General features: G+C 43.7%; 3 protein-coding genes across 9 annotated transcripts in view; all 3 read left to right on the forward strand.

Annotated features, from left to right (window-relative positions):
* Positions 1–1321: 1321 nt before the first annotated feature.
* Positions 1322–5749, forward strand: LOC127004824 (IgGFc-binding protein-like). Its single transcript, XM_050873003.1, has 11 exons — positions 1322–1340; positions 1564–1640; positions 2128–2277; positions 2461–2574; positions 2688–2938; positions 3242–3376; positions 3815–3988; positions 4687–4755; positions 4907–5018; positions 5212–5352; positions 5521–5749. The coding sequence occupies exons 2-11, from the start codon at positions 1577–1579 to the stop codon at positions 5673–5675; spliced, it is 1365 nt and encodes a 454-aa protein (XP_050728960.1). The 5' UTR covers positions 1322–1340; positions 1564–1576; the 3' UTR covers positions 5676–5749.
* Positions 5750–9683: 3934 nt separating this feature from the next.
* LOC127004825 (IgGFc-binding protein-like) lies at positions 9684–13072 on the forward strand. Its single transcript, XM_050873004.1, has 10 exons — positions 9684–9778; positions 9972–10121; positions 10305–10418; positions 10533–10783; positions 11086–11220; positions 11675–11848; positions 11944–12012; positions 12191–12302; positions 12496–12636; positions 12883–13072. The coding sequence occupies exons 1-10, from the start codon at positions 9715–9717 to the stop codon at positions 13011–13013; spliced, it is 1341 nt and encodes a 446-aa protein (XP_050728961.1). The 5' UTR covers positions 9684–9714; the 3' UTR covers positions 13014–13072.
* A 6474-nt stretch (positions 13073–19546) lies between these two features.
* The window catches only part of LOC127004821 (polyphosphoinositide phosphatase-like), a 28459-nt gene continuing 21455 nt past the window's right edge, over positions 19547–26550 (forward strand). Inside the window, exons 1-8 of one of the 7 annotated variants that reach the window (XM_050872994.1) lie at positions 19547–19670; positions 21980–22594; positions 23165–23263; positions 23870–24082; positions 24947–25065; positions 25208–25311; positions 25565–25640; positions 26227–26467. In XM_050872994.1, the coding sequence (XP_050728951.1) occupies positions 22517–22594; positions 23165–23263; positions 23870–24082; positions 24947–25065; positions 25208–25311; positions 25565–25640; positions 26227–26467 (930 nt within the window). In that variant the 5' untranslated portion in view covers positions 19547–19670; positions 21980–22516. Of the gene's footprint in view, positions 19671–21444; positions 21567–21688; positions 21713–21979; positions 22595–23164; positions 23264–23869; positions 24083–24946; positions 25066–25207; positions 25312–25564; positions 25641–26226; positions 26468–26550 lie in introns of those variants that run through there. The other 6 variants (XM_050873000.1, XM_050872996.1, XM_050872995.1 and 3 more) reach the window with 6 other exon arrangements.

The following is a 26550-nucleotide window of genomic DNA, read 5'->3' on the forward strand; positions in this document are numbered from 1 at the left end:
AAACAACAGAAGACCTGCTGGTCCTTACGAGGTTGTTTGTGACAAGCTACACTAACTATCTAATCAAAGGTGGAAGATGAAGGACAGCAAAGGCGAAGGCTCCTCCCCACCCCCCAATCCCTCCAGCCAAAGCTGGCAGGAAAGGAAAAAGAACCATGCAGCATGGAAAAACTGCATGGAATTTATGTAGGAAAGAGGAAAGAACTACCATTACTGCTACCACTAACCGGGCAATAAAAGCGGACAAGGACACCAGTATTCGAAAGAACTTTACGTTATTACGACAATGAGTAATATCTTAGTTGCTGGTTGGATTCAAAACACTTGTCTAATCTATTCTTGAAGGCCGTAACTGTTGTACTATCAACGACATCACAAGGTAGAGAGTTCCAAACATTAACAACTCGATTGAAGAAGAAGTGTTTAGCTTCGTGCGACGAGAATCTTTTACCACTTATCTTCAAATTGTGATTTCTTCTTGTTCTATTTGATCGATCAATTGTAAAGTAATCTTCCGCATTAATATCACTGAATCCTTTGAACATTTTAAACACTTCTATTAGATCGCCTCGCATTCTTCGTTTTGATAGGCTGAATAAATTTACTTCTTTAAGCCTTTGTTCATATGACAAATTTCTCAACCTAGGAATCATCTTTGTTACTCTTCGTTGGACCCGTTCCAACTTTTCTATGTCTTTTCTGTAATAGGGAGACCAAAACTGTACACAGTACTCTAGACGGGGTCGAACCAACGAATTATACAGTTTTAATATTACTTTTTCCGATTTATTATTAAAGACTCGTCCGATGAAGCCAACCAATTTGTTTGCAGTTTTAACTACCTCTGAACAATGCTGAAGGGAAGGGAAGGGATGGGATGGGATGGCATGGGAAGGGAAGGGAAAGGAGGGGATGGGATGGCATGGGAAGGGAAGGGAAAGGAAGGGATGGGATGGCATGGGAAGGGAAGGGAAAGGAGGGGATGGGATGGGAAGGGAAGGGAAGGGAAAGGGAAGGGAATCGAATGGTATTAGAATATAATCACCGAATGAGGACTTGAATGCATCGTACCAAACAGTGGAATCTGATCCTAATTCGCCTCCTCTTCGAACCTAATTGTGAAGCTAATTAGGAGGCGATTCGGAACTCCTTTAACGAGAGAATCAAAGGAAGGAGAAAGGGAGGAAGGGAGGGAGAGGGAAGGAAGGGGAAGGAGGAAGGGGAAGGGAGGGAGGGAAGGGGGATATAGGTCAATTAGCTAGTGGGTTAGGGTGCCGGTAGAGGTCATATCGGGGAGTGGTGGAAAGCAGAAGGTCAGTGTACATCCATCAGAGGTTGGGGTAAGGTTACTCGTGTGGTGGGCTGGTAATACTGTGAGGGACTTTGCTATAGTGTTGAATATTGTAAGATGTGATGGTAGGAGTTTGGGTTCCACATGTGAGGTTTGGGTACCGTGTTAGTGTTTTCTCTATGTTGTGGTTATGGGTATTGGTAGTCTTAAAACTTTTTCTGTATTGGGGTTATGGGTACTGGGAATCTTTTAACATGTTCTTTGTTTTAAAGGTGCTTCGTGAAAATGCAGTGCGGGATGAAGATGCTTTGGGTTCTCGCGGCGTTGGTGGTGCTGGCAGAGTGCGGGCGTGAGTTGAAGACCAATACCACCTATACTCAGACTTGTTAATGGACCGTATTGGCTATACAGGCAGCGCCCCACGTGGCCACTCGGTGAACTGTCAAAGCAGTGCTTTCCATAGAACTCGAGTTATATGTACTAGAGTCCGTCTGAGGCTGCCTCCAGGATACAAGGCCTTTGTGCTGCCACCGCTCCAAGTCAACGACTGCACACGCTTTACTCCAACCTGATTTCCTGACTCTACTATTTGACATGGAGAAAAACTGAAATCGGGTAGGAATGAAGTGTGTGCAGTCATCGGCTTGGGGCGACGGCGGCATCATGGCCGTGTATCCCTGAGACAGCCTCGGACGCACTCTAGTCTATAACTTTCACTCTGCGCTACGGAGTATGTGGCGCTGCATGTATAGCCAATACGGTCCATTGCTTTATACGTAACTTAATTTCCCGTCTTCCCTTTCCTGCCGTGGGTAATTTAGTGTTTTCCCCCCCAGAAAACTACCCCCAAAAGTCTTGTATGTTCGGCAAAGCCACGGTGGCGGACGGCGAGGTGGCCATGAGCGTGCCCGAGAAGTGCATGTCCTTGGTGTGCCAGGCAGGGACGGTCGTGGAGAAGATGACGGGCGAGATCAACGACACTGGATGTAAGTACTCCTTCTGGCAGGGGAATTAAGGCTTTATATTCCTTGAAACTTTGACTTATCGCATATAGACCTACATGACCTAGCTTTCAATTATCGTATATATACCTTTTAGGCTTTCCATGGAGGGAGCAGCATGAGCCGAGCGTAGGTGAAGCTTCATGTAGCAATGTTTGCCTATTGCAGGTTGTCTGGACGGCGATAACATGATGTACCCTCCCTCCTTCCGGGCCCCGCACTGCATCCCCGTGACCTGCACCAACGGCTCCTGGGTCCCGGAGAACTTCATCGACCCCTGTTGTAAGATCCTTATATTGTGCGTTCTAGTACACTCTTAATCTCCGGTCGTTTAGCGGTCGGTGTGTATTGTTTCATGTATTTAGACTTCCTTTGCTCGTAAACTCTCTTCCCAGGTGGCCACTGTGAAATCTACGGGTACAGTCACTTCACGACACTGGACCGCTATCGCTACGACTGGCACGGCTTCTGCAATTACACCCTCGTCTCGCTCGCCGCCACGGACAGGGCACCCTCCGCCGCAGTCTTCGCAGAGATGAAGCGCGTGGGTCCCTGCGCCACCGTCTTCGACAGTGTCACCTTCCACAACGACCCTCACACCATAATCAACTTGACCCGCGACGCCAACAACAAAGTCAGCGAACAGGTAAAATGACTAATCCCTGAGATTACGAACAGGCGCTTGGTTCTACCAGACTAGTGAAAGGTGAAGAATAAGTTAATTAGCCTCAGTAATTACATTTAGTTAATGTTTCGGGCAGTTAATCGGCTTTACCTTTAGATTTGTTTCTTTATCTTATTCAATCCACATTAGATTTGTTTCTTTATCTTATTCAATCCACATTTTAGGCAGTCTGTCCCTTCACGTGCCAGCAACTTAAGCTGCTTTCCCTTCGGTTTTAAATTAATCTGCATTCACTTCGTGTAGTTTAATCGCCTTTACTTCCAGATCGATATCAACGGAGAGTCCATGACCGTCCCCCGCACCGGCGCCCACGTGGTGTATTCCTCCGCCGGCAGGCATAACGTGCTCGCGTTCTGGCAGAAGGACTGTCTTGTACTTCTGGGCCATACTCTTATCACGGTACAGCTGTTATACTTAGTCTTGTGCGTCACTACCATAATCCAATATAAAGCCCTTAAATCCTCTGAATGGTTACGGTACAGTTGTTACACGTGGATGTAATCCAGTCACATAATCCAGTGTACAGTAACCCCATACATGATTGCTGGATAGATGTTGGTTGTCTGGTTTCGATGTTGCTCGTCTAAGTCTACGTCCCTTACATCTCTTAAGTACTGCCCCTATGATAGTTGACTTGTTTTTTTGTTTATTTTGTATCTGAACATCTTCTATGCTAATAATACAGTAACTGGAGTATCTATGACTAATACTACAGCAAGAGTACAAACTGAGGCGGCCCCAAATCATTACCCATTGGTCCTCTATGCCGGGGATATCGAAGTAGCCTAATCCTGGTGACTTCTTCTGAAGGCCTGCCATTATTTACCCCGTTCCCAGCTCCGGTACTGCCCCTTTCACATGGACATCTGGATCCCCCGCGAACTCTCCGGCGATGTGGACGGTATCTGCGGCCACTTCAACTACAACGCCACGGATGACTTCACCGCCGCCACGGGACAGATCCTTCCCCTCGAGCCATTCCCCGTCAACTTCCCCGACATGCACTGGCGGGTAAGGAGTCTTTCGATTTTTTTTTTCAGCAGAGGAGTCCGTTCAAGGGCATAAGGAAAGTTAACAAATTTTAAATAAAAAAAAAAAAACGCCACTCTCTGTTCCTAGAGAGTTAGAGTGGCCGAAAGATAGGTCAATTTCGGGAGGAGACTAGTCCTGATTACCCTTCTTGAAAGAGTTCGTCATAGGCAGGAGGAAATACAGATGAAGGAAGATTGTTCCAAAGTTTACCAGCGTGTGGGATGAAAGTGAAAATGCTGGTTAACTCTTGCGTAAGGGATTTGGACAGCATAGGGATGAGCGATGAGCTTGAGTAGCAAGTAGTGTGTGGCGAGGCCGCGGAAGGGAGGGAGGCAGGCAGTTATCAAGTTCAGAAGAGCAGTCAGCATGAAAATATCCATAGAAGATAAAGAGGCAACATGGCGGCGAAATTTAAGAGGTCGAAGACTATCAGTAAGAGGAGGAGAGCTGATGAGACGAAGAGCCTTAGACTCCACTCTGTTAAAGAGTTGTGTGAGTGGAGCCCCCCCACACGTAAGATGCATACTCCATACGAGGGCGGACAAGGCCCCTGTCAATGGACAGCAACTGTGCGGGGGAGAAGAACTGGCGGAGACTATACAATAGTCTTCTTATAATTGTCACTTTGATTTTGTTCCTCGAGTATTGTCCCGTATTAATGTCTTTATATTCCACAGGCTCCAGACCAGCGCATCGCCCCTTGCAATGACCCCATGATCACCACCTCCATGTGTAACGGTACCACGGTGAGACTAATCATTAGTAACTTGTGCTAGTGTATGAAAACCGATATGTTAAACTGGAAATGTTAACCCCTTGGCTCGTACTTCTATTTCCTTAATTATGGATCTTGGATAGATTTTGCTGGTCCTAAAAACTTCTATTTCCGTTCTTCAGGGTGACAAGTGCCTCCTCTCAGGCGAAGCCCTGCAAGACTTCCAACGCGCTTGCATGGACTCCCTCACCCGGTTGTTCCCCCAGCAGCCCAGGGTTGTCGACTACTACCTCGGTGAGTACATCAGTGTCCATTTTCATAATCCATCAAATATGGCATGTATCACTGCTGTGAAACTTTCTTGGTTATCCGTGATTGGTTCAATCCAGTAACTTCCCTGAGCTTTTCTTACGCGGTATAAACTATTCGGCGCTTCACAATCAAATCATTAACTTTTATGACCGCTACATATTTGTTCCTTGTCCAGCCCCCTGCGTGGCCGACCTCTGCCTGGCGTCCCAACGTGATGTGAACTTCACGGTCTCCCTGTCCGCCTTCATCGTCGAGGTGCTCAAGATGTACAGGAACATCACCGTGCAGCATTACGAAGACCACCGGGTCACGCCAGGTCAGTGCTTCAATGTTCGATGTAAAGAGTTGATGAACTAGATATCCACTGAAGTTATACCCTACTTAAACTGATTGACAAAGCATAATAAAGTAATATGTACGAAGGCTTTCTTACCTTATTACTAATAGATTCCTATGGTTTCTTAATCATTATTTCTATTTCCAGTGTTAATGGACCCAAGTATGTGCTTCGCTACGGACGACATCACCACTACCAGCATCCCGGTCGTTACGGACGACGACGACACTACCACAAAGATGCCCACCAAGGTCCCCATCAAAGGATCTCGCCCGCACCATGATCATGACCTGGTTCGTTGATTCGTAACGCGCGTCGTTAATATACTTGTTAATTCTCAAAGCATCTGTACACTCGTTTAAAAGAGACTCATTTACTTGTGCCTTTGCTCTGAGCCTGTTTGACTTAAATGTTGAAGTGGTGGTTTGGGGGGGTTAGTGTGGGCTATGAGGTAATTTGGGGGAATGGTTTGAGTAAATTACCCTCTTAAGTCATGGGTCTAAAGTTTGTCAGGTGATGTAGTTTATAAGATAATCACTAACTGGTTGATATATTTAGGAAGACTGCAATTGTATTCAGGTGGCCAGTGCAGTGAGCGCCTACTTAAACTCCTAAGGAAAAGGAGATGCAAGGAGATGAGTTTAAAGATAGATATTTCCTCGCATGAGATGAAAGCAAGATAAATCGTTGGAAGAAAAAGTATAGGTAAGAGGGAAAGCTGAACGGTTGGACGAGGCAATAACGATGAGACTTCAGAAGATTAGAGATAAAGGGAGATCTATAGAGACTACACATCTTAGAACAAATACACGTACACATAGCTACACACCCTTAAGCCCCGTCCAGACGAGGGGCAGTTGCCCGCCGTGCAAACAGTTGCCAGATATCATACTGCTTAAAGTGTTTTGATGGTGGGAGCGAAGAACTGATGACCTTAAGCAGTGTCCACACTATCGAGCATGCTCGACGGGGAAACAGTGATACCAGATCACAATAGGTAGTGAGAATGAGGGTTGATGACGTCAGAAGCGGGAAAACCACAGGCAGGGATCTGGTAACAGTGCTACCAGATGTAGTTTAGCCCACTATCTACTCCTTCACCGGGCAAAGACTGGCATGCAAAGTTGTAAACTGATGAGTGGTGTCAAATACAGGTTCATGGTTCAGTTTCACTCTGACCCTGCTGAAGAGTGGGGTGTGGGACCTGTCTCACCATGCCGAACACCGTCGAGAGGAAGAAAATAGCCTTGTGTGGGATAATTCTTGGCGTGTGTATGAAAAAGCAAAAACAAGCCAGAGCTCAGAGGCGTGTGTGGTGTCCTTATAATCAGCGCTTTTTATGTTCCACAAGCAAGGTTTTTGACGGTACATTTCAATTATCCATGCTGTATCTTGCCTGGACCACTGAAAGTTTCCTCCTTCAGGTACACTTGTAGAAGGACCGCCAGACATGCTGATATGCACATAACACTTTGAATGTGAGATAGATTCCTACTTAATTCCGAGGAAACGTTTAGTGTTTCGCAACATACCAGTCGAAACAGTTTCTGGTGTTTCCTTCAAACTCACTCAGACAGTTGCCCGCTCGTTTGCCCGCAGTCTCCTCGCTTCTGACGTCACCTTCGCGCCTGCCACTCACCCTCCTTGCTTATGTATTGGAACGGGATCTGGTATCACTGTTTGCCCGTCGAGCATGTTCGATAGTGTGGACACTGCTTTATAAGCGGGAAAACTACGGGCAAATCAAGTGCCTGCTGGTGTGATGGTTGGTATAAAGAGCATGTCGCGAGACACGAAGTTAACCTGCGGAACTCCCTTGAAGTCGGTTTCAGATTTCCACTATACACTTGACGGGAGAACATGTCTGTCCCATGTGGCAAAGAACAGGTGTGGTCAAGGGAAGCCACCGTGCAATGAATTGACCTATGTAGACAGAACCCTTGCTGTAGCCCATTTTGTCCTGCTCTCAGTCAGGTTGTGCTATCGGCCGCTGCCTGCCCTGGAGTGCCCGGTCTATGTGCGCCTGGTAGTGGCAAAAACCCTCCTCCTGTTCGACCTGCTAACCCTGCTAAACAGGCGAGGAATATACGATCAACGGGCAGTGAGCGGCGGGCAACTGCCCCTAGTGTGGACACAAGTTTGCCCGCCAGTCTTTGCCCGGTGAACGGAGTTGAGACTGGCACACGGCAACATCTGGAAGCACTGTTTGTTGCCAGATGTGTTTCCTTCGTTTCTGTGCTTATGACGTCATCCCGCTGCCTAGTATGATATGGTAACAGTGTTTGCACGGCGGGTAACTGCCCCTCGTCTGGACGGGCCTTTACAACACTTACAAATACACAAGGATATAGTGAGGCGGTTAAGTCCACACTGCATACATATTTCCATCTCCTGAGGCTGAGTCAGGAATCTCACACGTTTCCTGAGGCTGAGTCAATAATCTCACACGTTTCCTGAGGCTGAGTCAATAATCTCGGACGCTTCAGCCTCTCATATCAACTCCAAAGGTATTAGTTTTTCAAGCACATGCTACAGAGGAAGGGTCAGACTACCCCTGGAAATGCTCAAAACGGGTTACTGCGGGGCCTCTTATGCACCTTGGCCGGTAACCTGTAGCGTCACGTAACACACCTGGACAGAGCCAATTAAGATTATGTCACTTGTATGTTGGTGTTCCTAGTACTGTGTTAAGGAAAGGTACGGTAAGGATGGCATGGGAAGGGATGGCATGGGAAGGGATGGCATGGGAAGCAGGGGTGTGGAGTCGGTGGAATCGGCTACTTTTGGTCGGAGTCGGAGTCGGTAAAAATACCCCCGACTCAGACTCCTTAACGTATCATTTCTCGTGTAATATAGTTGTGAAGTTTTTTTCTTTTACATTATCAGGATGTTGTCTATATAGAATACACGTAATTTGGATGTAAAAATAGGTAAGAAAAGACCTCAAAAGAATCTACCAGCGCTACAGGCAGCATCTTAAAAAAAAAAAAAAAAAAAAAAAAAGTTTTCAGTACAGGGGGAGGGGCGTGGGGGTCGGAGTCGGAGTCGGAGTCGCAACTTTAACATTTCCCGGATTCGGAGTCGGAAAATTTTAACACCGATTCCACACCCCTGATGTGATGGGATGGCATGGGATGGGATGGGATGGGATGGCATGGGATGGGATGGGATGGGATGGGATGGGATGGGATGGAATGGGATGGAATGGAATGGGTTGGGATGGGATGGGATGGGATGGAATGGAATGGGATGGGATGGGATGGGATGGGATGGAATGGGAAGGGATGGGATGGGATGGAATGGGATGGAATGGAATGGGATGGGATGGATGGGATGGGATGGGATGGCATGGGATGGGATGGGATGGGATGGGATGGGATGGCATGGGATGGGATGTGATGGGATGGCATGGGATGGGATGGGATGGGATGGGAAGGGAAAGGAAGGGAAAGGAAGGGAAGGGAAGGGAATCGAATGGTATTAGAATAGAATAACCGAATGAGGACTTGAATGCATCTTACCGAACGGAGGCCTTTGGAATCTGACACTAAGGCGGGGTTCACACTATTCCGTTTTGTTGGATCTGTTGACGTTAATGACGTCAAAATGACGTCAGCGAAACCGGCCGCTCGGCACGGATGATCCACTCAGTCAGTCCATCGCTCATACTTGTTGACAAACATATGGACAGCATTAACCACAACGACTTCTTGTAGATGTTATTTTGTAGCTAAGTACTTCTATTTCATATTTTTATGATATGTAGAATATTCAACATCACTGGACTGGCACCACCACCTCCCTTACCCCGGGTCCAAAAGTTAACTTGAGTTCATCTCCGGACGGGCTCCGCGCGGGGCCCGTGCTCCGCTGATGACGTCACTAACAGTCGACGGATCCGTGAAAACTGAACAGTGGGAACCCGCCTAATTCACCTCATCTTCGAACCTAATTGTGAAGCTAAATGAGGGGCGATTCGGAAATCCTTAAACGAGAGAATCAAAGGAAGGAGAAAGGGAGGAAGGGAGAAGGAGGGAAGGAAGGGGAAGGGAGGGAAGGCAGGGTGGTATAGGTCAATTAGCTAGTGGGTTAAGGTGCCGACAGAGGTCATATCAGGGAGAGGTGGAAAGGCTGAGGTTAGTGTACATCCAGAAGAGGTTGGAGTGAGGTTACTCGTGTGGTGGGTTGAAAATACTTTGAGGGACTTTGCTATAGGGTTGAGTATAAAAAGATGTGATGGTAGGAGTTTGGGTTCCACATGTGAGGTTTGGGTACCGTGTTAGAGGTTTGGGTAATGAGATGTGAGTTAAATGTTCTTTATTTTGAAGGTGTCTCGTGAAAATGCAGTGCGGGATGAAGATGCTTTGGGTTCTCGCGGCGTTGGTGGTGGTGGCAGAGTGCAGGCGTGAGTTGAGGACCAATAGCACCTGTACTCTGATTTGTTACCTGCTATAGATGCGATTTAATGTCCTCCCTTTCATATCGGTTACTATAAATTTTAACTTCAGAGTTCAACAACGACCCCCATCTGCTCTATACGTTACTTAATTCCCAGTCTTCCTTTTCTTGCCGTCGGTAATTTAGTGTTTTCCCCCCAGACATCGAACCCCGAAAGTCTTGTATGTTCGGCCAAGGCACGGTGGCGGACGGCGAGGTGGCCATGAGCGTGCCCGAGAAGTGCATGTCCTTGGTGTGCCAGGCAGGGACGGTCGTGGAGGAGATGACGGGCGAGATCAACGACACTGGATGTAAGTACTCCTTCTGGCAGGGGAATTAAGGTTTTATATTCCTTGAAACTTTGACTTATCGCATATCGACTTACATGACCTTGTTTTATATTATCGTACATATACCTTGTAGGCTTTTCATGGAGGGAGCAGCATGAGCCGAGCGTTGGTGAAGCTTCATGTAGCAATGTTTGCCTATTGCAGGTTGTCTGGACGGCGATAACATTATGTACCCTCCCTCTTTCCGGGCCCCGCACTGCATCCCCGTGACCTGCACCAACGGCTCCTGGATCCCGGAGAACTTCATCGACCCCTGTTGTAAGCTCTTTATATTGTTCGTTCTAGTGCACACTTCATCAACGGTCGTTTAGCGGTCGGTGAGTATTTATTCATGTTTTTAAGACTTCCTCTGCTCGTAAACTATCTTCCCAGGCGGCCGCTGTGAAATCTACGGGTACAGTCACATCACGACGCTGGACGGCTTCCGTTACGACTGGCACGGCTTCTGCAACTACACCCTCGTCACGCTCGCCGCCGTGGACAACACTTCCTCCGCCGCAGTCTTCGCGGAGATGACGCGCGTGGGTCCCTGCGCCACCGTCTTCGGCAGCGTCACCTTCCACAACGACCCTCACACCATTATCAACGTGACCCGCGACGCCGACAACCAAGTCAGCGAACAGGTGATGACTAATCCCTGAGATTACGAACAGGCGCTTGGTTCTACCAGACTAGTGAAAGGTGAAGAATAAGTTAATTAGCCTCAGTAATTACATTTAGTTAATGTTTCGGGCAGTTAATCGGCTTTACCTTTTTGATTTGTTTCTTTATCTTATTCAATCCACATTAGATTTGTTTCTTTATCTTATTCAATCCACATTTTAGGCAGTCTGTCCCTTCACGTGCCAGCAACTTAAGCTGCTTTCCCTTCGGTTTTAAATTAATCTGCATTCACTTCGTGTAGTTTAATCGCCTTTACTTCCAGATCGATATCAACGGAGAGTCCATGACCGTCCCCCGCACCGGCGCCCACGTGGTGTATTCCTCCGCCGGCAGGCATAACGTGCTCGCGTTCTGGCAGAAGGACTGTCTTGTACTTCTGGGCCATACTCTTATCACGGTACAGCTGTTATACTTAGTCTTGTGCGTCACTACCATAATCCAATATAAAGCCCTTAAATCCTCTGAATGGTTACGGTACAGTTGTTACACGTGAATCTAATCCAGTTACTTAATCCAGTGTAAAGTAACCCCATACATGATTGCTGGATAGATGTTGGTTGCTAGGTTTCGATGTTGCTAGCCTAATAACCCTTTCTTGTGTGGCCTTTTATAATACTTATATAATCTTCTAAGTTTACGTTCCATATAGATCTAGGTACTGCCCCCATGATAGTTATATCTGCAGTCTTTGCTAATAATACAATAACTGGAGTATCTGACTAATACTACAGCAGGAGTACAAACTGAGGCGGCCCCAAATAATTACCCAGTGGTCCTCTATGCCGGGGATGTCAGTAGCCTAATCTTGGTGACTCCTCCTGAAAGCCTGCCATTCTTCACCCCCTTCCCAGCTCCGGTACTGCCCGCTGCACATGGACATCTGGATCCCCCGCGAACTCTCCGGCGATGTGGACGGTATCTGCGGCCACTTCAACTACAACGCCACGGATGACTTCACCGCCGCCACGGGACAGATCCTTCCCCTCGAGCCATTCCCCGTCAACTTCCCCGACATGCACTGGCAGGTAAGGAGTCTTTCGATACTACAATAGTCTTATAATTGTCACTTTGATTTTGTTCCTTGAGTATTGTCCCGTATTGATGTCTTTATATTCCACAGGCTCCAGACCAGCGCATCGCCCCTTGCAATGACCCCATGATCACCACCTCCATGTGTAACGGTACCACGGTGAGCATTAGTAACTTGTGCTGTTGTATAAAAACCAGTGAATTAAGCTTCAAATTTCCACCCCTTAGCTCGTACTCCAATCTCCTTAATGACATGGAATTAAGTTATTTTGCTATTCCTTAAAGATTAACGTGAATGTCTGAAACTAACTATTTCCACTTCTATTTCCGTTCTTCAGGGTGACAAGTGCCTCCTTCCACCCGAAGCCCTAAAAGACTTCCAACGCGCCTGCATGGACTTCCTCACCCGGTTGTTCCCCCAGCAGCCCAGGATTGTCGACTACTACCTCGGTGAGTACATGCCCGCATGTGTCCATTGTCCTCATAATCTATCAAATAGGGAGTTTTCTCCCTGCTATAAAACTTTCTTTGAATTCCTATTCAATCGAGTAACTTCCCTGCGCTTTTCTTACGTTGTATAAACTATTCAGCGCTTCACAATTATCTTTTATGACCACTACATTTTTTTTCCCCCCTTGTCCAGCCCCCTGTGTGGCAGACCTCTGCCTGGTGTCCCAACGTGATGTGAATTTCAATGTCTCCCTGCCCGCCTTCGTCATAGAGGTGCTCAAGAGCTACAGGAACATCACCGTGCAGCGTTACGAAGACAACCTGGTCACCCCAGGTCAGTGCTTCAATGCTGAATGTGATTAATTAATAAACTAGATTTCTTAATTATACCCTATTTAAACTGAATGATATAAGCATCAGGTCAGTGCTTCAATGCTCAATGTGATTAATTAATAAACTAGATTTCTTAATTATACCCTATTTAAACTGAATGATATAAGCATAAAGTAATATATAAGGCTTTATTACCTCGGTACTTAATCGATTCCTAAAGTTTCTTAATCATTCGTTTCATTTCTAGTGTTAGTGGACCCAAGTATGTGCCTCGCTACGGACGACACCACTACCAGCATCCCGCTCGCTACGGGCGACACCACCACAAAGATCCCCGTCTACGAGGACCACGGTCACACCATCCCAATGCGTCGTTAATACATACACTTGTTAATTCTCAAAGCATCTGTACACTCGTTAATAAAGTGACTCGTTAACGATGCCTTTGATCTGAGCCTGTGACTTAACCCGGTATCTGCGGGGGTCATGTTTCTTAGGTTAGGTTAAAGGTTTATATCATGGCAGAAATTTAGTCCATCGCTGGTACACTGTAAAGCCACAAATTTGGCCCGTCGCTGCAACCAGGTTAAATGTTTAGTGATGGTTTTGGGGGTTAAGTGTGGGCTTTAAGATACTTTGGGGGAATGGTCTGAATATAATGCTTTAAGTTATGTTCGTCAGATTGTGTAGTTTTTGAGTTGGTAAGATTGGTTGATTTACGAAGACTAATGATCGCTTACTTGTAAACTCTGAAGCAAAAGGCAAGATGAGATAAAAGATGCTTGGAGATGAGATTAAAGGAAACTAAATCGCTGGAAGTAGTATTTATTGAGGAAGATAAATCGTTGGAAGAAGTCTATAGGTAAAATGAAAAGCTGAACCGTTGGAAGATGGAATAAGAGACGATTCAAGATAGAGGCGGATTTATGGAGACTACACCTTAGGACATCTACAATTAAATACACATGGTTATTAGGAGGCGGCACAGTCCACACGGCCTACACGTTTCTGAGTCGAATCCCAGACGCTTCGGCCTATCATAACTCCAAAGGTATTTAAAGTTTTTCAAGTAGGTACAGCACATGCTACAGAGAAAGGGTCACACTACCCCTGGAAACGCTCAGAACCCCCACGAAAACCTTGTCAAATGCGTGAGAAAGGAACAAACTACCCCAGGAATCGCTCAAAACTCCCACGAAAACCTTGTCAAATGCGTGTGAGTAGGGACAAACTACCCCTGGAAACGCTCAAAACTCCCACGAAAACCTTGTCAAATGCGTGTGAGTAGGGACAAACTACCCCTGGAAACGCTCAAAACTCCCACGAAAACCTTGTCAAATGCGTGTGAGTAGGGACAAACTACCCCTGGAAACGCTCAGAACTCTCACGAAAACCTTGTCAAATGCGTGTGAGTAGGGACAAACTACCCCAGGAAACGCTCAAAACTCTCACGAAAACCTTGTCAAATGCGTGTGAGTAGGGACAAACTACCCCTGGAAACGCTCAGAACTCTCACGAAAACCTTGTCAAATGCGTGAGAAAGGAACAAACTACCCCTGGAAACGCTCAAAACTCCCACGAAAACCTTGTCAAATGCGTGTGAGTAGGGACAAACTACCCCTGGAAACGCTCAGAACTCCCACGAAAACCTTGTCAAATGCGTGAGAAAGGAACAAACTACCCCTGGAAACGCTCGAAACTCCCACGAAAACCTTGTCAAATGCGTGAGAAAGGAACAAACTACCCCTGGAAACGCTCAAAACTCCCACGAAAACCTTATCAAATGCGTGAGAAAGGAACAAACTACCCCTGGAAACGCTCGAAACTCCCACGAAAACCTTGTCAAATGCGTGAGAAAGGAACAAACTACCCCTGGAAACGCTCAAAACTCCCACGAAAACCTTGTCAAATGCGTGAGAAAGGAACAAACTACCCCTGGAAACGCTCAGAACCCCCACGAAAACCTTGTCAAATGCGTGAGAAAGGAACAAACTACCCCTGGAAACGCTCAAAACTCCCACGAAAACCTTGTCAAATGCGTGTGAGTAGGGACAAACTACCCCTGGAAACGCTCAAAACTCCCACGAAAACCTTGTCAAATGCGTGTGAGTAGGGACAAACTACCCCTGGAAACGCTCAAAACTCCCACGAAGACCTTGTCAAATGCGTGAGAAAGGAACAAACTACCCCAGGAAACGCTCGAAACTCCCACGAAAACCTTGTCAAATGTGTGTGTGTGAGTAGGGACAAACTACCCCTGGAAATGCTCAAAACTATACGACAGCCTTGCCAAATAAGTGTGAGTAGGGTCAAACTACCCCGAAAGCCTTGTCAAATGAGTGTGGGCAGGCCCCGTTAAGTTTAAAAGGACGGGGCCGCTGAGGTTTTAAAGAGCGGCTTCGAATGAATGAGATGCTCGGGTTTAATTAATGAATGAGATGCTTGGGTTTAATTAATGAATGAAATGCTTGGGTTTAATTAATGAATGAGATGCTTGGGTTTAATTAATGAATGAGGTACTCGGGTTTAATTAATGAATGAAATGCTTGGGTTTAATTAATGAATGAGATGCTCGGGTTTAATTAATGAATGAGGTACTCGGGTTTAATTAATGAATGAAATGCTTGGGTTTAATTAATGAATGAGATGCTTGGGTTTAATTAATGAATGAAATGCTTGGGTTTAATTAATGAATGAAATGCTTGGGTTTAATTAATGAATGAAATGCTTGGGTTTAATTAATGAATGAAATGCTTGGGTTTAATTAATGAATGAAATGCTTGGGTTTAATTAATGAATGAAATGCTTGGGTTTAATTAATGAATGAGATGCTTGGGTTTAATTAATGAATGAAATGCTTGGGTTTAATTAATGAATGAGATGCTTGGGTTTAATTAATGAATGAGATGCTTGGGTTTAATTAATGAATGAGGTACTCGGGTTTAATTAATGAATGAGATGCTTGGGTTTAATTAATGAATGAGGTACTCGGGTTTAATTAATGAATGAGGTGCTCGGGTTTAATTAATGAATGAGATGCTTGGGTTTAAAATTATTAATGAATGAGGTACTCGGGTTTAATTAATGAATGAGATGCTTGGGTTTAATTAATGAATGAGGTACTCGGGTTTAATTAATGAATGAGATGCTTGGGTTTAATTAATGAATGAGGTACTCGGGTTTAATTAATGAATGAGGTGCTCGGGTTTAATTAATGAATGAGATGCTCGGGTTTAATTAATGAATGAGATGCTTGGGTTTAATTAATTAATGAGGTACTCGGGTTTAATTAATGAATGAGATGCTCGGGTTTAATTAATGAATGAGATGCTTGGGTTTAATTAATGAATGAGGTACTCGGGTTTAATTAATGAATGAGATGCTCGGGTTTAATTAATGAATGAGATGCTTGGGTTTAATTAATGAATGAGATGCTTGGGTTTAATTAATGAATGAGATGCTTGGGTTTAATTAATGAATGAGATGCTTGGGTTTAATTAATGAATGAGATGCTTGGGTTTAATTAATGAATGAGATGCTTGGGTTTAATTAATGAATGAGATGCTTGGGTTTAATTAATGAATGAGATGCTTGGGTTTAATTAATGAATGAGATGCTTGGGTTTAATTAATGAATGAGATGCTTGGGTTTAATTAATGAATGAGATGCTCGGGTTTAATTAATGAATGAGATGCTTGGGTTTAATTAATGAGATGCTTGGGTTTAATTATTGAATGAGGTACTCGGGTTTAATTAATGAATGAGAGGCTTGGGTTTAATTAATGAATGAGGTACTCGGGTTTAATTAATGAATGAGAGGCTTGGGTTTAATTAATGAATGAGATGCTTGGGTTTAATTAATGAATGAGATGCTTGGGTTTAATTAATGAATGAGATGCTCGGGTTTAATTAATGAATGAGATGCTTGGGTTTAATTAATGAATGAGATGCTTGGGTTTAATTAATGAATGAGATGCTCGGGTTTAATTAATGAATGAGATGCTTGGGTTTAATTATTGAATGAGGTACTCGGGTTTAATTAATGAATGAGATGCTTGGGTTTAATTAATGAATGAGATGCTTGGGTTTAATTAATGAGATGCTTGGGTTTAATTAATGAATGAGGTACTCGGGTTTAATTAATGAATGAGAGGCTTGGGTTTAATTAATGAATGAGATGCTTGGGTTTAATTAATGAATGAGATGCTTGGGTTTAATTAAAGGTCCGCGTCATGCCGGCAGGGTACGCACCGTCGCTGACCCCCGACCCTACGCTGCTTTTTCCTCTTCTTAACTTTGTATCGCCTTCTATGTCCTCCTCCTCCTTTTGATCCTCTCTAATGGTTATTCACACACTTGGCTCTTCAATGGCGCTACACTATTTGTCTTTACTCTCTATATAACACGAGCTATTGCATTCCCCTCGCTGACTGTCCGGCCCCTCCCTACTTGCAGCGTTGCCAGATTATCGTATTCACCACATTGTATTTATAATTTTTAAGCCTCAAACTCTCTTCCTACACAAATAACGAAAGAATATTAAAGTTGGCGTTAAAACTGTTATTTATTGATGTTTGTTTGTTTGTTTTTGCTATAGATATCAGTCAGAAACTACGAAAATGTAATACGGTGTGTACGATAATTTGGCAACGCTCCCCGCTTGTCGCTGCCTGCCCGCCGCCCGGCCCCGCAAGACCCCGCGAAATTCAACTCAACTACCACATAACAATCATAGCATTAACATTAACCAGGTAGATAGCGATGACTATATAACACAACGATCATAGCACTAATTTTAACCAGACATATAGCGATGACTGCAGAACAATCATAGCATTAATATTAACCAAACATATAGCGATGACTACATAACAACGATCATAGCACTAATTTTAACCAGACATATAGCGATGACTACATAACACAACAATCATCGCATTTATATTAACCAGACATATAGCGATGACTGGAAGACCATTTATCTTTTCCTATGATTGTTAGCTCTTGAAATATAGCTCATTCATGGTAGGGAAAAGGGAGGGAGGTGAGCCTGAGATTGAAATATACCTGTAATTACCTGTTTCACCCTCATTAAAACTCAATTATCTTACCTTCCAGTGGTGGTAACGTAAATTAGGTTGTGTTTTGGGGTGACTGAGTGACTTTTAGCTTTATAATTATGATCGTACGTGAGCCTGAGACTGAAATATACCTGTAATTACCCTTTTCCCTTCATTAAAACTCAATTATCTTACCTTCCAGGGGTGGCAAGGTAAATTAGGTTGTGTTTGGGGGTGACTGAGTGATTTTTACCTTTATAATTATGATCGTACGTGAGCCTAAGACTGAAATATACCTGCAATTACCTGTTTCACCCTCATTAAAACTCAATTATCTTACCTTCCAGGGGTGGCAAGGTAAATTAGGTTGTGTTTGGGGGTGACTGAGTGATTTTTACCTTTATAATTATGATCGTACGTGAGCCTAAGACTGAAATATACCTGCAATTACCTGTTTCACCCTCATTAAAACTCAATTATCTTACCTTCCAGGGGTGGTAACGTAAATTAGGTTGTGTTTTGGGGTGACTGAGTGATTTTTAGCTTTATAATTATGATCGTACGTGAGCCTGAGACTGAAATATACCTGTAATTACCTGTTTCACCCTCATTAAAACTCAATTATCTTACCTTCCAGGGGTGGCAACGTAAATTAGGTTGTGTTTTGGGGTGACTGAGTGACTTTTAGCTTTATAATTATGATCGTAAGTGAGCCTGAGATTGAAATATACCTGTAATTACCTGTTTCACCCTCATTAAAACTCAATTATCTTACCTTCCAGGGGTGGTAAGGTAAATTAGGTTGTGTTTTGGGGTAACTGAGTGATTTTTACCTTTATAATTATGATCGTACGTGAGCCTGAGATTGAAATATACCTGTAATTACCTGTTTCACCCTCATTAAAACTCAATTATCTTACCTTCCAGGGGTGATAAGGTAAATTAGGTTGTTTTTGGGGGTGACTGAGTGACTTTTAACTTAATAATTATGATCGTACGTGAGCCTGAGATTGAAATATACCTGTAATTACCTGTTTCACCCTCATTAAAACTCAATTATCTTACCTTCCAGGGGTGGCAAGGTAAATTAGGTTGTGTTTGGGGGTGACTGAGTGATTTTTAGCTTTATAATTATGATCGTACGTGAGCCTAAGACTGAAATATATACCTGTAATTACCCTTTTCCCTCATTAAAATTCAATTATCTTACCTTCCAGTGGTGGTAAGGTAAATTAGGTTGTGTTTTTGGGTGAGTGAATGACTTTTAGCTTTATAATTATGATCGTACGTGAGCCTGAGATTGAAATATACCTGTAATTACCTGTTTCACCCTCATTAAAACTCAATTATCTTACCTTCCAAGGGTGGTAAGGAAAATTAGGTTGAGTTTGAGTGACTGAGTGATTTTTAGCTCTATAATTATTATGATCGTACGTGAGCCTGAGACTGAAATATATACCTGTAATTACCCTTTTCCCTCATTAAAATTCAATTATCTTACCTTCCAGGGGTGATAGGGAAAATTAGTTTGTTTTGGGGTGACTGAAATGACCATTGGCCTTATAATTATGATAGTATTGTTGCCTAAATAATCCGTCCACGAAACCGGCTATGATAACGCACCAACCATAGCCTGTTACCCATTTCCCTATCATTTATTAGCTTAGTATGGACGAGCAACAAGATTGGGTGGAGTTAGGTAGGCTAGAAGTGGTTGGAAGAGTAATTAAGAGGCGTTATGGTAGTTTAGGGGTGTAATATTGAATGGCTGTTAAAGGGAGGAGGAGGAGGAGGAGGAGAAGGAGAAGAAGGAGGAGGAGGAGGAGAAGGAGAAGAAGGAGGAAGAGGAGGAGGAGGAGGGGAGATTGTAACCAAGGCCTCTCCTCTCCCTGCCCATAACTATTTTGTCTGTCTGCACCACCATAGAAGGAGGACGTGGACCAGTCTGTGTCTGTGTGTGTGTGTGTGTGTGTGTGTGCTGGTGAGTGTTTTCCCCGTCTTATATAACTGTTTGCACCCAAGGACACCCCCAGTAAATATATATAGTTGTATTGTTTGTGAAAAGGGCGAGGACTTGTTCATGTGTTTGCCCTGCCCCATAACTGCTTAGACCACAATAGTTTCCTTGTTTGATAAAGGGAAGAGAACTTGATGTACCTTTCTGTGTATTGGTATGTGTTGGAAATGGAAAAGGAGGACCTATCTATTTGTGTGTGGTTGCCCTGCCCTGCCCTGCCCCATAACTGCTTAGACCACAATAGTTTCGTTGTTTGATAAAGGGAAGAGGAATTACTTTACCTTTCTGTGTATTGGTATGAGTTGGAAATGGAAAAGGAGGACCTACTAATATGTGTGGTTGCCCTGCCCTGCCCTGCCCCATAACTGCTTAGACCAGAATAGTTTCCTTGTTTGATACAGGGCAGAGGACTTCATGTAACTTTCTGTGTATTGGTATGAGTTGGAAATGGAAAAGGAGGACCTACTTATATATGTGGCTGCCCTGCTCTGCCCCATAACTTCTTAAAACCAAGACCACACGATATAATTGCTTGTTTGTAAAAGAGAGGAGAACTTACTGTATCTTTCCGTGTATTGGTATGTGTTGGAAATGGGAACCTACTTATATGTGTGGCTGCCCTGCTCTGCCCCATAACTTATTACACCCAAGACCACACTATATAATTGCTTGTTTGTCAAAGAGAGAAAAACTAACCCATATTTGCTCATTCCCACCACATACGACATTGTTTGAGAAAGGGAGGAGGAGGAGGAAGAGGCCTATATCTATATATCCACAATAGTTTAATGGCTTAATATAAAGAGGAGGCCTTACTGTACCTTTCCGTGTATTAGTGTGTATTGTCATGGTACATACTTGCATATTTCCACCACAGAAGACATTGTTTGAGAAAGGGAGGAGGAGGAGGAGGAGGGCCTATCTATATTTGCCCTGCCCTGCCCCGTAATTGCTAATACCATGATACTTCCCTGGTTTAATATAGAGAGGAGGCTTTACTGTACCTTTCCGTGTATTAGTGTGTATTGTCATGGTACATACTTGCTTATTCCCACCACAGAAGACATTGTTTGAGAAAGGGAGGAGGAGGAGGGCCTATCTATATTTGCCCTGCCCTGCCCCGTAATTGCTAATATCACGATACTTCCCTGGTTTAATATAGAGAGGAGGCTTTACTGTACCTTTCCGTGTATTGGTGTGTGGCTGTCCTGTCCCGTACTTGCTTAAATCCACCACAGAAGACCACCATGTTTGAACCACACGGCTTCTTCTTCTTCTTTTTGACCTGTGACGCTTTGTATCGCTTCTTAGGTCCTCCTCCTTGCGTTCCTCTTTTCTGTTTAACTTATTCACACGTTTCTTTTCAGTATTACATCACTTTTTTGAGCACCACAAACATTGGAGGTGCTAAGCTGTCATTTCCTACACTGGCGCCAGGAAATGACAGGTTGGCACTTAAAAATAAAGCAATCATTTGGCAGCTTAACATAAAAAAACATCTTTAGCACAAAAAATACAAGTGGTGTAGTTTTATTTGACACTAATAAAGTACTGCACTAGCGAGACCTGGCAACTCTTACTCCAATAAACTTGCTTCTGCTAATAATAATAAAAATAATAAAACCAAAGGAACCTAGCCCTTGATCTTGTCGGGAGGGATAAATAGATAAGATATAGATAGATAGATAAGTTTATGAACCATTACATTTTTTTTTATTAATAGATAGAAAGACACGACAGGAGGTGCCGTTGGTGAGGCAGAAACTCCTCCCAGTCTGTCAGTGTGTTTCTGTGTGTGTAATTACTGTTTCATCAAGCAAAAATGGCTCTCTAGTTCGTTATTTTATCTCTATGGTTGAGTTCTTTATTCTGGTATTAGTAGGAGCTGTTAAAATAGGCCTCCTCCTCCTCTTCCTCCCTCTCAGATTTTGGTAGGCCTATGCGGCTATCACTAAGGGTCCTTCTCTCACTTTCAGCCCTTTAAACCTCGATTATCAAAGGTCACAAAGAAGATTAATCGGGTTTTAATGAGTGGTTTTGTAGGTTAATGTTATAATACCACTAACACAACCTCTACCAAAGTCATATTTTCACGTTATTGCTGCAGAAGCCATGTCAAACTGTCCCTAGGCTCTTAAAACTATCCTTGGAAATACTAAACTAACTAACAGCCTCTATGAAAGCCTTATCAAATGTATGAGTGTGTAGGACTTTCGAAGGGGCAAAGTCTGAAGTCCTAAGTCTGAAGTCCTTTCCCTTACTTGCAGACGGTCTTGATTGGAAGCCGGAGACAGAGAGAGAAGGATAGCTGAAGGATACGAAGGAAGGAGGACAGAGCTGTAAGGATATAAGAAAGGATACCAACACAAGAAGAAGAAGGATAACTCAAGGATACAGGGGAAGGACAATCAAGCTGTAAGGATATAAGAAAGGATACCAACACAAGAAGAAGAAGGATAACTGAAGGATACAAAGGAAGGAAGGAGGATAGAGCTGTAAGGATATAAGGATACCAGCACTCAAGGATACAGGGGAAGGACAATCAAGCTGTAAGGATATAAGAAAGGATACCAACACAAGAAGAAGAAGAAGAAGGATAACTGAAGGATACAAAGGAAGGAAGAAGGATAGAGCTGTAAGGATATAAGGATACCAGCACTCAAGGATACAGGGGAAGGAAAATCAAGCTGTAAGGATTTAAGAAAGACTAGAAACACTGAAGAAGAAATAAGAGGAGGAGGAGGAAGAAGGAAGCATCAGAGGCCTATAAAAGAAAATCTATTAAAATTCCTTCCCCCACCACCATGGACAAGCAACCTCCTGTCCAGTTCCTGCCTATCGTCAATGGCCTACAGAAGATGGCCCTCTACGAAACCAGAGCCGTGAGTGTATATTGCTGTTATTTATGTTACCGAGGCATATATATTGGGGTCCTATGTCATTATTTAAGTGGGGTTAGGTTAGCGTGGTTTAATAAGTGAAGAATTGTTACGTTAGGTTATGTTACGTTAGGTGATGTTACGTTAGGTGAGGTTACGTTAGGTGAGGTTACGCTAGGTGAGGTTACGTTAGGTCAAGTTACGTTAGGCGAGGTTATGTTAGGTGAGGTTACGTTAGGTCAAGTTACATTAGGTCAAGTTACATTAGGTCAAGTTACATTAGTTTACGTTAGGTTGGGTAAGGATTGGAAGGCTTAAGATTAGTATTTAGGAGGTTATGTAATTGGGTTAGTTTAATTAGTGTTGAGAGCAGTGGGAAGGTTATATATATGTAATTTGAGGGAGGGGGGGCTGTTACTATTAAATGAGGTTGTTAGTTGGTTAGGTATTTCTTTAGACCCACAAGTGTATATATATCACTCATTTATGTTACCAAGGCATATGTACTAAGAGGCTATGTTATCATCTTAGGGCATTTGGGGATCTTGAAGTTATGTCTGTGTGTACCTGCAGAGGCTGTACCTGATTGGCTCCAACAACACACAAACCAAATTCCGGGTCCTGAAGATTGACCGCACGGAACCCTTTGAGCTGAGCATGATTGACGACAAGGTGAGAAACTAACTAACCTAACATAACCTAATCTAACCTATCCTTGTGCAACCTAACATAACCTTTTAGAACCTAACCTCCACCTAACCTAACCTAACCTCCACCTAACATAACCTAATCTAACCAATTCTTGTGCAACCTAACTTAACCTTGTATAACCTAACCTCCACCTAACATAACCTAATCTAACCTGTCCTTGTGTAACCTAACATAACCTTTTTAACCCAACCTCCACCTAACATAACTTAACCTCACCTTACGTAATGTAACCTAACCTAACCTAACTATCCTCACCTAACCTAACCTAACCTCCTCCTCTTCCTCCAGGTCGAGTCCTCCGTCTAACATAACTTAACCTCACCTAACGTAATGTAACCTAACCTAACTAACCTAACCTAACCTAACCTCCTCTTCCTCCAGGTCGAGTCCTCCATCTAACATAACTTAACCTCACCTAATGTAATGTAACCTAACCTAACCTAACTATCCTCACCTAACCTAACCTAACCTCCTCCTCTTCCTCCAGGTCGAGTCCTCCGTCTAACATAACTTAACACCCTATTAACCTAACCTAACCTAACCTAACCTAACCTTCTCTTCCTCCAGGTTGAGTACAGTCAGCGTCAGATCAAGGAGCTCCTGACGATGATCAACGAAGGTAACCGCGCGCAGACCGGCCAGCGCCAGACCAGCGGCTTGATGCGCACGGTCTCGGCCTTTGGTATTGTGGGGTTCGTCAGGTTCCTGGAGGGCTACTACATCATCCTCGTCACTAAGCGGCGCAAGGTGGCGGTCATCGGCCTGCACACCATCTATAAGGTTCGGAGGAATGGCATTTGTGGATTTTATTGTAGTTTATAGATTCTGAAGGGAAGAATGTAAGGGCCATATTTTTAAACATTTCTGCGCCCAAGAACACATAATTTACCAGTCTTTCGTGGGGGATTAGGGCATTTCCAAGAGTTCTTTTATGACCCTGGTGGTAGTCTGAGCCTTCTTCTGTACCGTGAACCTAAAAGAACACTCATTAGAACTCGATTAACCTCCTTTTTGGCCTTTGGAAATAGTTGGTGTGAGGGGTGGGAGCATCTGACAATACCAACCTAAGATCTGTTAGGTTCGGAAGGGAGGCGTATATGGTATTTCTTGTGCTTTATAGATTTTGAAGGGAATTGAAGATCTATAAGGTTAGGGAGAGATGGGTTTGAGTGGTATTATTGTGGCATCTAGACTCTGAAAGGAAGAATGTAAGATTTGTAAGGTTTGGAAGGGAGCTGTATATGGTATTTCTTGTGTTTTATAGATTTTGAAGGGAATTGAAGATCTATAAGGTTAGGGAGCGATGGGTTTGAGTGGTTTATTGTGGCTTCTAGACTCTGAAAGGAAGAATGTAAGATTTGTAAGGTTTGGAAGGGAGCTGTATATGGTATTTCTTGTGTTTTATAGATTTTGAAGAGAATTGAAGGTCTATAAGATTAGGGGGTGAGGCATTTCTGTGATATTACTGTGGCTTATAGATTATGTAGGGAATAATTTGCATGTTTTCTAGCTTTTAAAGGGATTAATCTGTGTTTCTTATAGCTGCTTTTGAAGAGTCGTGTCTTTGTTGTTTTTATATCTTGTGAAGGGATAAGTGAATGTGTTTAGTAGGCATAAATGTACATGCTTTCAACACACACACAGGTTGAGGACACCACCATGATCTACATCCCTCATGAGTCCGTCCGCAAGGCCCACGACGACGAGCCCAAGTACGTCAAGCTCTTCCAGAACATCGACCTCTCCTCAAACTTCTACTTCAGGTGAGTGAAAGAAGGAACGACTCACAGTAACTGGCACAGGAAGGAAACACTAGTGGGTGATAAATAAGTGTCGTTGCTTTGTATACAATTGTTAGTGTCTTCGTCTCTGCCCTTACCATGTTTTCCTCCCTCCCCTCAACAGCTACAGCTACGACCTGACCCACAGCCTTCAGTACAACATGGCGCCCCCCACGGAGGTGCCGCTGGAGGCCCTGACGCGCTACAAGAAGGCAAAGTCTCACCCGTGTATGTAGACGCTCTTGCTGGTTCATTACAATTTGCTCAGTGAAGGCCTGCAAAGATACACAGTTCAACCCTGGCTAATACTAATGGTCTTCTCGTCTATACAAAACTTTTATCTCTGTTTCCTCCTTGATTATATAAGTTGTATGTCTTGTCTCCATTTTATATTGGCATCTGTTTCTCCTTCCAGTGTTTCTTCCTCGATTAAGTTTTATATCTTGTCTCCATTTTTATCAGCATCTGTTTCTCCTTCCAGTGTCGAACGCAGAGAAGGCAGACAACTTCATGAACCTCTCGCTGAGCTCCAGTGAGGAAGGGAGCCGCAGAGCAAGGTGAGGCTCGGGTAAATCCTTCTGTGTGTTCTTGTGACCCGGGAAAACTGTGCAGCTGCTTGAATCTTTAATGCCTCCAGACTTTCCAAAGCATTGTCTCGTTTGTTCTGTAATAATGTGACTTTGTTATTAACTGTGAACGTGTTCTTTTAGTTATTCCAAGGCAGCTATTACCATGAATTCTTGGCTCACAATACGAATCACCATAATTAAATAGGAATGATGATGATGATAATAAAAGTTCATAACATAGAGTCAACAATTAGCCCACAATTATTACCATTCAAATGATAACTCAACAAGATGGTCAAGATAAGTATAGACAGGAACTTAACAATTTAACCAAGAAAACAAATCAATTCATTTTTTTTCTTTATTTTTTTTTTTTCTTTATTTTTCCCCTTGTCAGAACAGAGTCAACATTTAAGCTACAATTATTACCATTCAAATAATAACTCAACAAGATGGTCAAGATGTTAACAAAGGTAATGATAAGTATAAACAGGAACTTAACAATTTAGCCAAGAAAACAAATCGATACATCTTTTTCTTTTCTTATTTATTCACTTATTTTTCCCCTCGTCAGACGCTCCAAGGCCCCAAGCGAGCCAGCTGAGTCCACTGCCGATTCCATGGAGTCTGAGAGTGCCCGCCCCTCCACCCCTTTCAGCTTCGAGGGCCACCAGCACCACCAGCCCCCGACCTACTACGGCACACGCACCAAGCCCAAGAAGAAGTTTGTGTGGAATTCCTACCTCCTGCAGCCTGCTGAAGAGACCCTGCACCCAGCCTGGATCCTGCCCATCATACACGGCTTCATAACGCAGGTGAATACAGGCGGACACTCGAATTACCTGCATATAAGGAGAGTAGGTGTTTTGTTTTGTTTTTTACGGCAAAGGAGACGGCT

The sequence above is a fragment of the Eriocheir sinensis genome, chromosome 29, assembly GCF_024679095.1.
Source record: "Eriocheir sinensis breed Jianghai 21 chromosome 29, ASM2467909v1, whole genome shotgun sequence".
NCBI classification, from domain to species: domain Eukaryota; kingdom Metazoa; phylum Arthropoda; class Malacostraca; order Decapoda; family Varunidae; genus Eriocheir; species Eriocheir sinensis.

Excerpts from the sequence above, each read along its gene's own strand:
- LOC127004824 (XM_050873003.1), top strand. The coding sequence starts at position 1,577 with ATGCAGTGCGGGATGAAGATGCTTTGGGTTCTCGCGGCGTTGGTGGTG. Across the intron at positions 2,575-2,687 it reads GAACTTCATCGACCCCTGTT|GTGGCCACTGTGAAATCTAC; the intron begins GTAAGATCCTTA and ends CTCTCTTCCCAG. Across the intron at positions 3,989-4,686 it reads TCCCCGACATGCACTGGCGG|GCTCCAGACCAGCGCATCGC; the intron begins GTAAGGAGTCTT and ends TATATTCCACAG.
- LOC127004825 (XM_050873004.1), top strand. The coding sequence starts at position 9,715 with ATGCAGTGCGGGATGAAGATGCTTTGGGTTCTCGCGGCGTTGGTGGTG. Across the intron at positions 9,779-9,971 it reads GGTGGTGGCAGAGTGCAGGC|ACATCGAACCCCGAAAGTCT; the intron begins GTGAGTTGAGGA and ends TTTTCCCCCCAG. Across the intron at positions 10,784-11,085 it reads ACAACCAAGTCAGCGAACAG|ATCGATATCAACGGAGAGTC; the intron begins GTGATGACTAAT and ends CTTTACTTCCAG.